Source organism: Phacochoerus africanus, chromosome 8 (genome assembly GCF_016906955.1).
Source record: "Phacochoerus africanus isolate WHEZ1 chromosome 8, ROS_Pafr_v1, whole genome shotgun sequence".
In the NCBI taxonomy this organism is placed as follows: Eukaryota; Metazoa; Chordata; class Mammalia; order Artiodactyla; family Suidae; genus Phacochoerus; species Phacochoerus africanus.
This window is the reverse complement of record NC_062551.1, coordinates 63,354,725-63,366,018: the sequence shown is the minus strand read 5'-3', so window position 1 is coordinate 63,366,018 and position 11,294 is coordinate 63,354,725. Positions and strand designations below refer to the sequence as shown.

The 11,294-nt window shown below is 64.5% G+C and overlaps 1 protein-coding gene across 3 annotated transcripts; it reads right to left on the bottom strand.

Annotated features, from left to right (window-relative positions):
• Positions 1–5,082: 5,082 nt before the first annotated feature.
• VWA1 (von Willebrand factor A domain containing 1) lies at positions 5,083–10,168 on the bottom strand. 3 transcript variants are annotated; one of them, XM_047791985.1, is made up of 4 exons: positions 10,033–10,165; positions 8,375–8,932; positions 6,521–6,799; positions 5,083–6,436 (listed from the first exon to the last, which is right to left on the bottom strand). In XM_047791985.1, exons 1-4 carry the CDS (start codon positions 10,097–10,099, stop codon positions 6,099–6,101), a joined length of 1,242 nt encoding a protein of 413 aa, XP_047647941.1. In that variant the 5' UTR covers positions 10,100–10,165; the 3' UTR covers positions 5,083–6,098. The 3 variants fall into 3 exon arrangements, with proteins under 3 accessions (XP_047647941.1, XP_047647940.1, XP_047647942.1); XM_047791984.1 differs by having other exon boundaries at positions 5,083–6,799; positions 10,033–10,166; XM_047791986.1 differs by lacking the exon at positions 5,083–6,436 and having other exon boundaries at positions 6,667–6,799; positions 8,375–8,537; positions 10,033–10,168.
• Positions 10,169–11,294: the final 1,126 nt, after the last annotated feature.

Sequence of the window (11,294 nt, the reverse complement as noted above, 5' to 3'; positions counted from 1 at the left end):
CAGTGAGTTTCTCCACTAGATTTAAACAACAAACAATTTTAAGCCTGAATAGAAAATGGGGGGAAAAAAAGGGTTCCAGCTTGTTGCAGTGGTCAAGGATTAAACTGCAACGGCTGGGATCATGGATTCTATCCCATGGCCAGTCCCATGGGTTAAAGTATCCGGCGTTGTAGCTCACAGCTGTGACTCAGATTCAATCCCTGGCCCAGGATCTTCCAAATGCTTTTGGTGCGGCCATTAAAAAAAAAAGAAAAAAAAAAAGGAGTTCCCGTCATGGCTCAGTGGTTAACAAATCCACTTAGGAGCCATGAGGTTTGGGGTTTGATCCCTGGCCTTGCTCAGTGGGTTAGGGATCTGGCGTTGCCGTGACCTGTGGTGTAGGTGGCACACACAACTTGGATCCCACGTTGCTGTGGCTCTGGCAGGTGGCTACAGCTCCAATTCGACCCCTAGCCTGGGAACCTCCATATGCCCAAGAAACGGGAGAGGCCCAAGAAATGGCAAAAAGACAAAAAAAAAAAAAAGGAAAAAATGTAAGATAATCCTGTCTGCAGTATGTTGTTTGTTTTGTTTTCCCAAATGAAGAGAAAACCCAAAGGGGTTTTCCAGCCAGCTGCCTCCTGTTGGCTGTCACCAAGGTTTTTAATGTTCCAGCCACAAACCATACCTCCAAGGACACCCCTGGCAGGCTTTGATGGATAAAGCCAGGGAAATGGGTAAGAGAAGTGAAGCCACAGGCCCTCTCGCTCCATCCACAGGCTAGCATTTGGCAAGTTTGTATACATTTATGTGACAAGGAATAACTTTGAAAATAAAACTTTGTTTTTTTAATTTAATTTAAATTTTTTTTTCCTTTTAGGGCCGCACTCGCGGCATATGGAGGCTCCCAGGCTAGGGGTCCAGTTGGAGCTACAGCTGCTGGCCTACACCACAGCCACAGCCATGCCAGATCTGAGCCGCGTCTGTGACCTACACCACAGCTCACGGCAATGCCGGATCCTTAACTCACTGAGCAAAGCCAGGGATCAAACCCGAAACCTCATGGATACTGGTTGGGTTCATTACGGCTGAGCCAGGACGGGAACTTCGAGTTGAGTTCGTGTATAACTGACACATGCGGGGTCCTCACTGCCCCTGCTGAGCTGTGTTGCTGATGGGATCCCCTCCCCCACAGCATGTTCTTTTTCCTTTGAGGGAATCCTCCCGTGCTGAGGACCCGGGGGGAGACTGCAGAAACTAAAGATGCAGGTGTAGAGCTTGGCCTCCAGCCTGACCTTGAGCCCAGAGATGGGGGGACACAGCTGCCCCCGAGAGCCCGCAGCAGCAGGAGCAGAGTGGGCCCCATCTAAGCCCAGCACAGAGCACTCTGCCTCTAGAGCCTGGCCCACGGGCACGGTTTCTCGGTCCCCTGCATCTGGCCAGGCCTCTGGGGAGCTGCCCAGCACGCAGGAGGGAGCTGTGGCCATCCCGGCAGGGCCAGGGCTGGGGCCTCAGGGCAGGCTGCCCTCTTGCCCAGTATCTCCCAGGACATCACCTGTGCAGAAGTCTGTTCACTTGAACTTGGACTCCTCCAGCGTCACCTCAGTCTAGTTACCCAGGACTGTGGGGCCTCCAGGGGCTCGTCTCCTTCTCTCTCACCCGGTTGGGACCCTCCCTCTCCTGTTCTCTCCCTCCAGCTTCCAAAAGAACCCACTTGCCCCCATCTCTGGAACCCCAGGTCACGTGCACCCCATGCCTGCCCCTCAAAGGAGAAGCCCCAGCCCAGCTGGAAGCCGAGCTACCCAGCTGGCCCTCCTGGGCCTAAGCCCCCAAAGCAGCGCTTCAGGCTCCCCGCTCTCCGGGGTTCGTGCAGCTTCTCCTCCTCCTGGTTCCAGGGTTATGAGTGGGAGTGAGGAGCAGCCCTCTGACCTGCTGCGGGGGCTCCAGCCTGGCAGGGCCAGGGACTGAGCCACGCTCGCCGCCTCCAGCCCTGTCTTCCGCACCTTACTTTCAGTGAGCAGATGCCCAGCCCACTGTCCTCTCCCCATCCAGCAGCAGGTCAGCAGCGTGGAGGTCCTTGGCACAGGTGCTCAGCTCTAAGGACAGGCAACGCGCCTTGAGCACCTGCCAGTGCCCTCTGCCTTCTCAGGACAAGAGCGGCTCCACTGTGCAGTCTGGGCCACCCACAGCAGCCAGTCTTCAAGGCCCACAGCTACTGCGGGAGCAGCTGTGTGCCCGGGAGGGGTGGGGGTGGCTCTGGGAGGAGGGGTCGCCCAGCCCTGCCTCGAATGCCCTCATGTCCAGTCGGGCCAGCCTTGGAGCAGAGAAGCTGTGGTCAGGGGCTCAGGCGAGTCACTGGCCACCCACGGCTCCCCTTGTGCTACCCACAAACGGGGCGGGAACAGGGGCCTTTCCTTCCTGCCGAGCTCTCATGTCTGTGGCTAGGACGACAGACTTTTCGTGGGCGTGTTCACTGGCACGTGAGCAATTAGTGCAGTGGTCCTGGTTCCTGGGTAGGCCATGTCAGTGAACGGGGTCCCACCCTGCCCAGGAGACCCCAGCGACCCCCTGCCTGAGAATGGCGCTGGCCAGAAGCATACCCCACCCCCAGGACCCTGTTGCAGGGGTGGTCACCACCACCCACCCAAGGTGGCCTGCCAGGCGGGGCTCCCCTGGGTCCCCACCTCACCACACTCACCTCTAGAGGAGCTCTGACTTCCACTGGCATGTTTTTCTTCTCATTTTTTATTCTGGTTCCAAATAGGCCAGTTTCGGCTTTTTTTTTTTTCCCCCGGGGGTGTGCCTCTCGGCATAGCTCCCCAGCCAGGGGATCTGAGCCACAGTCTCAGCTTAGGCTGCAGCTGCAGCCGCACCGGCTCCATAACCCACTGGGCCAGGCCAGGTCTTAAACCTACGTCCTCATGGATACTAGTTGGGTTCACTACCGCTGAGCCATGATGGGAACTCCCTCGTTGCTGTTTTTTTTTCTTTTTCCTTTTTGTCTTTTTGTCTTCTTGTTGTTGTTGTTGCTATTTCTTGGGCCGCTCCCGCGGCATATGGAGGTTCCCAGGCTAGGGGTTGAATCGGAGCTGCAGCCACTGGCCTACGCCAGAGCCACAGCAACGCGGGATCCGAGCCGTGTCTGCAACCTACACCACAGCTCACGGCAACGCCGGATCGTTAACCCACTGAGCAAGGGCAGGGACCGAACCCACAACCTCATGGTTCCTAGTCAGATTCGTTAACCACTGCGCCATGACGGGAACTCCTCGTTGCTGTTTTAAGGAATGTTGGAAGAAAAATTTTCATCCCAGGAGAAAGGTGGCAGACACACATCTGTGGCCCTCAGGCAGGCTTCCGTTTTCCTGACCTGCCTGCCGGGCCTGAAGGAGGCTGTGAGGGCTACACGTCCCCCCCGGGGCTGGCTGTGCTTCTGGACCTGACTGAGGTTATTGCTGTCGCCTTGGAAAGAGTGCTGGCTCTTGCGGACCCCCACTTCTTGGACACGAGGCAAGACCTCGCCAGACAGCTGCTGTCCCTCACGTCGGGCAAGTCCTGGGCTGGAGCGCAGGCCCCACCTGGGACAGTGGGACATGGAACCTGAGCGAAATTCTTGGTTTCTCCTGTTGAATGAGGGTCGCAGCAGCCCTTGTCAGCGTGAGAACTCTGCCCTCCCAGAACCTCTGGAGCCGCCTCCCTTGGGGTCCCCATGAAGCCGCGAGTCTCCCCAGCCCGCCCGCTCCTGCCTCGAGGACCTGGCCTTCCCAGGGGGTCGCGACCTCCTGCGTGGGCCCTCCTGACTTCCATGCACATTGGGGAGCTCGTCGTTGCGGAGGAAGCAGCAGGTGCAAGTCCCTGGAGGCCTTGGCCTCGGCCCCGGACACAGCGCGGATGCTGGAGCCAGGGCCTTGGTGGCGGGGAGGTGAGGGAAGGGGTGGAGACCCAGATGAAGCCGTTTCCTGGAGGCTGCCTGTCTGGGCTGGACTCAGAGACCTTTGAGAACAAGGGGCAGCGCTTCCGGGAAAGGACTTCCAGGAGGAGCGCCCCTCGGGCTGGAGATGGAAGTCGGGGCTCCCCTTCCTGGGCCTCTGCATCCAGCAGAGACGAGGCAAGGTCAGGCTGGAGCCTCTTCTGGGAGGCAGGGGCCTGTGTCCTCCATCTGCCCTGCTCCCTCTTGGGGGTGGAGGCAGAGTCTGGGGGAGGGGCTCATCACGCACTTGTCCTGTGTGACCAACCGAGCGGAGGAAATGACCCTCCAGCCCGGGTCTCAGCACAGACAGGGGCCTCTCCGCTGGCCAGTGGGCCTGGACCCAAGGGCACCCAGGGGAACCGCGTGGGGGACGCAGGCCTCTGTGAGGGGGATTCTGCCCCTGGGACCGAGAGGGTCCCCTCCCTGGTCAGTGCTGTCTGGGACCCTGGGTCCCCGCTGTCCTCACTGCCCAGCCTTGGGACAGGGCCAGGGTGTAAGCAGTGGCCCACAGGCTCCAGTCCTAGGCTTTCTTGGGTCTGCCTCCAGGGAGTCAGGGGACATGGGGGAGAAAGAACACCCCCTGGCAGCGCCCCCCACCAAGTCTGGCCTGGCCAGGCACTTCCATCTGCCCTCAGGGTCTGACTCACCACCTTCCCCCTGTTCCCACTCCGCTCACACAGGCAAGGCGGGCGTCCCGGGCTCACGTACAGCCTGCCCCCACAGAGCCCCAAGGCACACTAAACTAGGGGTGGTGCAGGCCTTGGGTGCCTGGGCAGGGACCATGTGATGCTCAGAGGTGGGTGCTCACTTGAAGCCTGCCCCCAGCCCCACGGAATCAAAGGCCACTGAGGGTGTCCTGTGCCAGCAGACGAGGGACAGCCCCACAGAGGGCCTGCTGTCCCTGGTCCCAGTAAGGCCCACCGAAACGGGCCTGGGCTCTCTGAAGGGGAGATGCACGGAGAGGCCACGGGGGGCACAGGGGCCTGAGTGCCAGCGCTGGGAGGCTTCCCCTCCACTTCCCTAGTGCCAGCGGGGTGCCCTCGGTCCCCACCCAAGACCCTTTTTTCTTCCGCTTGCAACCGTTTACGGGTCTGGCGTGTTTTAAACGGGAGCAACCACTCGGGAGACGGCAGCGCTGTTTACATCCAATTTACTGTGTGGTCAGTGGGTGTTAGTGGGAAGGGGCACGGTGAGCGCTCAGTGCAGGCAGAGGAGGCGCCTGGCAGGCCTGAGGGGGAGCAATGCTGCCTGTCCTTGGACTTGTCTGGTGGCCCCCGGATGGTGACGAGGGACAGGAGCTGTGATCAGGAGACGCTGCAGAGACGTGCCGGAGTGCAGCCCCCAGGGGAAGGAACCCTGTTGGTCACTGTCCCCACCACAGAAGCTCTCCACCCAGAAGCGGGGACGGCTCCTTGCGAGTGCTGGCCTTCACGCCTTCCGATCTCCAGAGTCCTCCCCAAAGGTGCCCTCTGTGTCCCGGTGGCCATCTGGGCTAGGAAGGCAGGGCCACTTCCCAGCAAACACTGCCCCACGCCACCTGCGCGTCCTGGCGAAGACAGCCTCTGCAGCCCACCTGGCTGCTGCCCACTGCCCTCGCTCCTCCCTCCCCTTTCCAGACCCTGTCCCCTCCAGGAGGCCGTGGACCTGACCAGAGCCAGCTCCTTCCCTCCCCCATCCACCTATCAACATCCAGGACCTGAGTGGCCCATGGGGACTCAGAGCTGCCACCTAGACCACACTCCCTCAAACGGATGCTAGACTTTGCCACCAGAGGTTCTGGCCCTTAACACAAGTAGGAGGCCGGGCTGCCCAGAGGCCCTGCAGTCCTGGGCCCAGAGCCCTCCAGGGTCTGAGTGCTCATCGGGCCCCTGACTCCTTGTCCATCTCCCCGCTAAATCCTGCTCAAAGGACGCCACCGAGCGCCCCGCTCCGGGCCAGGCAGGGGATGGGGGTCGCGACGACATGCGCTGCCGCCTGAGCGGCAGCGGACAATCAGGCGAGGGCAGACGCTGGAGCAGGGCGCCCTCCTGCCGCGGGGGTCCCGCGGGCCAAAGGCCGGCCAGCATCCCAAGACTGCGGTTTCGGCGGCGGGCGCCTCCCCCACCGGGCTCGGGAGAAGGGGGCCCTCGGGTGCGCGGGCGCGGCAGGCTCACGGCTCCCGGCCCCCGGCCCCCGGCGGCGGGGGGCGCAGGGCGCGGCTGCGCTCGCCGTCGGGCGTGCAGGCCTTGGCCGACAGCGCCCTCTCGCGGCCCGAGCGGAAGGAGGCCGTCACGGTCACCAGGTAGGCGGTGCCGGGAGCCAGGCCCTGCAGCGTGGTGCTGTTGCGGCCCGCGGGCACCTCCACGCGCTGCGCCGCGCCGCCCAGCAGGGGCCCGACCTGCACGTGGTAGCCGAGCGCGGCGGCCGGACCCAGCGCCGGGGCCCAGCTCACGCGCAGACTGCGCGGCCTGGCGTGCGAGACGACGATGCGCTCCGGCCCGGTCTCCTCTGCGGGGGAAGCGCCCGTGAGCGAGCAGGAGCGGGCAGCGCCCGCCGCCCTCCCGGGCCCACGCCCCCGGCGCCCCGCCTGACCTGGCAGCGTGCGCACCCGCAGGCGCTGGGGCCCCAAGAGCCGCACGTTGGACTCCGGCAGCAGCGCCACGTCGTAGTCCGTGTCGGGGTCGAGGCCGGCCCAGGTCCAGCCCGTGGCGTTCCCTGGCAGCTGCTGGCGGCGCGCGGTCCTCGGCTCGGCGCTGGGCGCCAGCTCCAGCACGTAGTAGCCGGAGTCGGTGGTCAGTAGGGGCGGCCAGGCCAGACGGAAGCCGCTGGACGTGATCTCAGAGGCCCGGAGCTGCTGCGGCCACATCGCATCTGCGGGCGGGGGCGAAGGGGGAGTGCGGAGGGTCAGAGAACGGAGGTCCGCCTCGGGGGACTCCCAGATGCGGGGATCAGGAGCGTGGGGGAGCCTGGCCAGCCTCGGCCGCGGCTTAGGATCCTCAAAACCAACCGTGAGGGGGCGGGAGGAAGGAGGTGAGTGCAGCCAGCCCTCCTCTTCGGCCCCAGCAGAGGCTTCCCTCACGGCTCCCACCCAGTCCAGCGGCCTGGACAAGGGCCCTTCAAAAGGTGAAAGGGGTCCGGGGTGATGTCTGAGCACAGAGGACCATGCCCAGCCTTAGTGGCCAGCACAGGGTCCGGGGTCCGCTCAGCTCTGCAGAGTCAAGGAAAAGGGAGCCCACGGTCCAGCCAGGAGATGGGAGGCCCCTGGAGAGAGGCCTGAGGGCAGCAGAGATGTGACAAACCCAGGAACAGCTGGACCTGGGGAGCTCCCTGCCTCAAGTCCCCAGGAGAGTGGGACAGGGGGACTCCAGGGTGGGACCTCCAAATGTCGGTTACTCCTGAGTCTGGATGCTGAGCCACAGGGGCCCATCTGAGTGATGGGGCAGGTGGGTGAGGCTGAGAGATGTCCGGGCAGGGTTAATGCCGGCAGGACCCAACTCCGCCTTCGGGAGCCGCCAGAATGGCACTCACCTTGCCCATCCTCCACACTTGGACCTGCCCCCCCATCCCAGGAGCACCACCACCCCTCGCCTCACTGCCTCGCAGTCTTGGTTTTCCTGTCCGGTTGTTTGCCCTCTCTTCCACTGCCCCCTCCCGGCTCAGTCATGGTGGTTGACTCAGGGGCCAGGTGTCCTGGAGTAAATCTTCAGAAGGACCCTCTACCCACCTCCAACCCACAATCCAACCCCTTCTGGTCTCAGGTGCATGATTACCCCATAGGCAGGGACTCAGGAAGAGTCTCGGGGAGGCTGGAATTTCTCAGTGGCTGCAGCAAACCCTGCCAGTGACCAGGCCCTTTAACTCCAGCCCTTCCTCCCACGGGATTAGCCGGGTCAGGGGGTTCCGGAAGAAAGTCGGTGTGGTGGGGAGCTACTGGCCCCTGCAGCTGGCCTCCTTTCCAGCAATCTGGCTCACAGCCCTCAGTGGCTGTCCTGGCCCTGCCCTGGGGGATGCAGGGCCCTAGCCCTGTGAGAGCCAGCTGGGCCCTCCAGCCCTGGCCCACCCCCCCCAGGCACAGTGGGCCTGGCACACAGAGAGGGGCGTGAGTGGCAGAGTCCTCAGACCTGGAACCTCCTTCCTCTTCCTCTCCACTTGGCCACATCCCACCAGATGCAGCCCCGAGGCCCACACCCAGCCCCCCACTCCACAGCCTTCCGGTCACAGGCCGGGCCTGTCAGCAGGAGTGTCTGCTCAGACCTGGCCCTCGGTCCCGCCGCAGCCCCGGGAGTGGAGTCGCAGGTGAAGCGCTGGAGCCTGTCCCAGAGAAGACCTGTGTGCCACCTCCCCCTGCGCCCCCAGAGAGTGCCAGGCCTGTGAGTGCCTCAGGTCTCGCCCGGCCCTCTTCCTGATGCCAGCTGGGTGCCCCCAGGCCCTGCCCCTCCCACCTACCGAGAATGGAGGCCCTCAGCTCGGGGGTGATAATGTGCAGGTCATCCACGTCCACGAAGTGCAGGTGCTTCTCGGCGGGGGCCGAGGCGGCGGCCGACAGCTCCAGGAGGTTGCCGCGGCCGGTGCTGACGATGAAGACAGTGGCGCCCAGGTCCTTCAGCTCCTGCATGGGGGGCCCCACGGGGTCGCTGGAGCCGCCGTCTGTCACCCACACCAGCACCTTGGGCACCCCTGGCCGGGCCCCCGCCTCCTTGGCAAACAGCTGCTCCTTGGCGTATGCCAGCGCCAGGCCAGTGTTGGTGTCACCCATGCGCTGGACTGCAGCGCGTATGGCATCCTGGACGGCCGAGCCGGAGCTGTGCTGGCCGAAGGGGAACTCGGTGTGTGGCCGGCTGCCCACATGCACCAGGCTGGCACGCAGGGCCCCAGGGCCCAGGGGCAGCAGGGCTGCCAGCCGCCCCAAAAACTCCCGAACTCGGGAAAACTCATAATGAGACACGCTGGCCGAGCTGTCCAACAGAAACAGCAGGTCCCCCTGGGGGGCGGATGTCGGGGGGCCTGGGGGAGAGGGGAGGGTTAGCCCCAGGTGGTGGCCCCCAGACAGCCTCACACCCAGGGCACAACCCCCAGGGCCTGAGCTTTCCCGAAGCTGGCACTTGCCTTTACCCAAGGAAGCACTGAAAGCCTCTCAGTCACACCCCAAAGTCCTGGGTCGGCACCTCAGCGGGGTGGGGGGGTCCTTAGCCAGCAGGGGGCTCACACTCTCAGCAGTTCCAGCTCTGCACCCTGGCCTCATATCTGGGGCACCCTCTGGACTTGCGTCTCCTCTGAGAAGGGGTGCTCACCCCTCATGCCCCCACACCTGCCGCGTCTTCAGCAGACTCTGCACGGGCTGGAGCCAAGGGTCCTGGCCCAGCCCTCTGGCTTGATGGGTGGATGCTTCTGGGCCACCCACCAAGGCTGCTCCCTCAGGCCCAGCTTCCAGAGAAGCATCCTACACAACTCAGCCTCAGGTAGGGCGAGCGGTGGGAGAAGGGGGTGGGGGCCCAAAGCAGCTGGGGCGGCTGTGGACAGGGGTGGAGGGATGGGGGCCCGACTGCAGCCCCTCCCATGGCCTGGATGGCCGGGTTAGAGTGTCACCCCACTTACAGATGATGTCACCCCTCCCCTGGCCCCCCTCCTCTCTGGTCCATCTGGTCCCAGGAAGCAGGTTAAGGGCTGCGGCAGCCTGAGGGCCTGATCAGCCCCTCCTGGGTCTACCCCTTCCTCGGGCACCGCTGGTGGGCGGGCAGATGGGCCCCCTCAGCACTGCCCCATGGGTACACGGGGGCCTCGCTTCTGCTCCGGGGCCGTTCGCCTCAGTTTCCCCCAACCCACTAGGGCCACACCAACCTTCCTACCATCCCTCCACCAAGGGTCAATCCAAGGAGAGGGAAACTGAGGCAGAGACAAGCCTCCCGACACACCTCCCCCCAACCCCGTCCGGCCCCGAGAGCCCGCGGAGTTGCTGGGGGCGGGGGGGCGCGTCGCAGGTGGGTGGGGTGCCCTGCCAGCCGTCCCCGCCCCGCAGCCGCGGGAGCAAGACGCGGTTCCAGGGGGACAGTGGGGGCTGGAGGGGCACGGGAGCCGAGCCCGGCCCGGCCGCCCGCCACACTCACCACGCTCCGCGCCGCTCCGCGCCAGCCGCAGGCTCAGGGCCAGGCCGAGCACCGTCCAGGGCAGCATCGCGCGCGACGGGAGGGCTGCGCTCTGCCTCCGCTCGCCGCTCGCTCGCTCCTGAGCTGCGGGGCGCGCGGCCGCGCGGGCCGGATCCGAGCCCCGCCCCCGGGAGGCCCCGCCCATCACAGTCCCGAGGCCCCGCCCCGGCGGGGCGCGCACTGCCCCGCGTGCGGAGGCGCACAGGCTCGGGAGGCGCGCGCACGCAGGGCCCAGGCGCGCAGCCACACGCAGCACTCGCTGGGATGGCACGAAGGCACACACGCATGGCATGCACCCTCACAGACACGAGCGTCTTGTTAATGGCTGTAAGGCCTCGGAATCCAGCCTGCCCCTGGGCCCCAGCCGGAAGCCGAGCTGGGAGCCACCGAGCCGGGTCATCCCCAGGCCCACTGCCCTTGTCTCTGCAGTGCCGGGAGTCCCCGAAGCCCAGGCCCACGAGAGCCCCAGAGAGTATGAGATGCGTTGGTAATGCCATCACCGGACAGGCCCAGGCCCCGGCCGCAGAGCTGGGACGTGTTTCTCCAAGGAATGACCAGCGGAGATCAAAAGGGCCGAACTTAGGACGCTTTTCATCGGGAGGGAAAGAAGCTTGAGACATTAAAGGGGAGCTTCTTGGAGAACGAGGCCTGGGAGCTGAGGGTGGCTGTTTTAGGCCATGTCCACAGGGACCATACTGGGCCTACCACCTATGAGGTGCCCAGGGCCCAGCTGACGTCAGACTCCAGGACTGACCACAGATCCCCAGCGGCGCCCCGGAGAAGCCCTCTGAGGGACTCCCTGTGAGCCAGGGAGCCTTGCATCTGGGGTTGTGGCTAGACCAGACCCGAGGTGGCTGCCTGCAGGGGACGTCCAGGGAGACACTCAGGCCCCCAGGGCAGATTCCTCTTCCGTAGGTGAGGCGGAGCTGAGGTCCGGGAGAGCCCCGCCCCGCCTCGCTCCGGACATGCTACCCCGCCCCTCGCCCTTTCCCAGCCACTCCTCCCTGCGGAGCTGGGGGGACATGGATTCCCCACGGCGAGACGGCGGGGTCCTCTGAGCCAGGATGTCCCCTCCCTTCCCTCCTCCGGAGCGGAGGATGCTCAGCGGGGAGGACGGATGGGACTCAGTGGTTTTCCTTCCTCCCCTTCTGGCAGGTGAGAGCCGGCTGTGAGACACGCTAGAGCTCTGACTTTGCCTAAAAAAGGAAGCGGCTCGGCCGCGC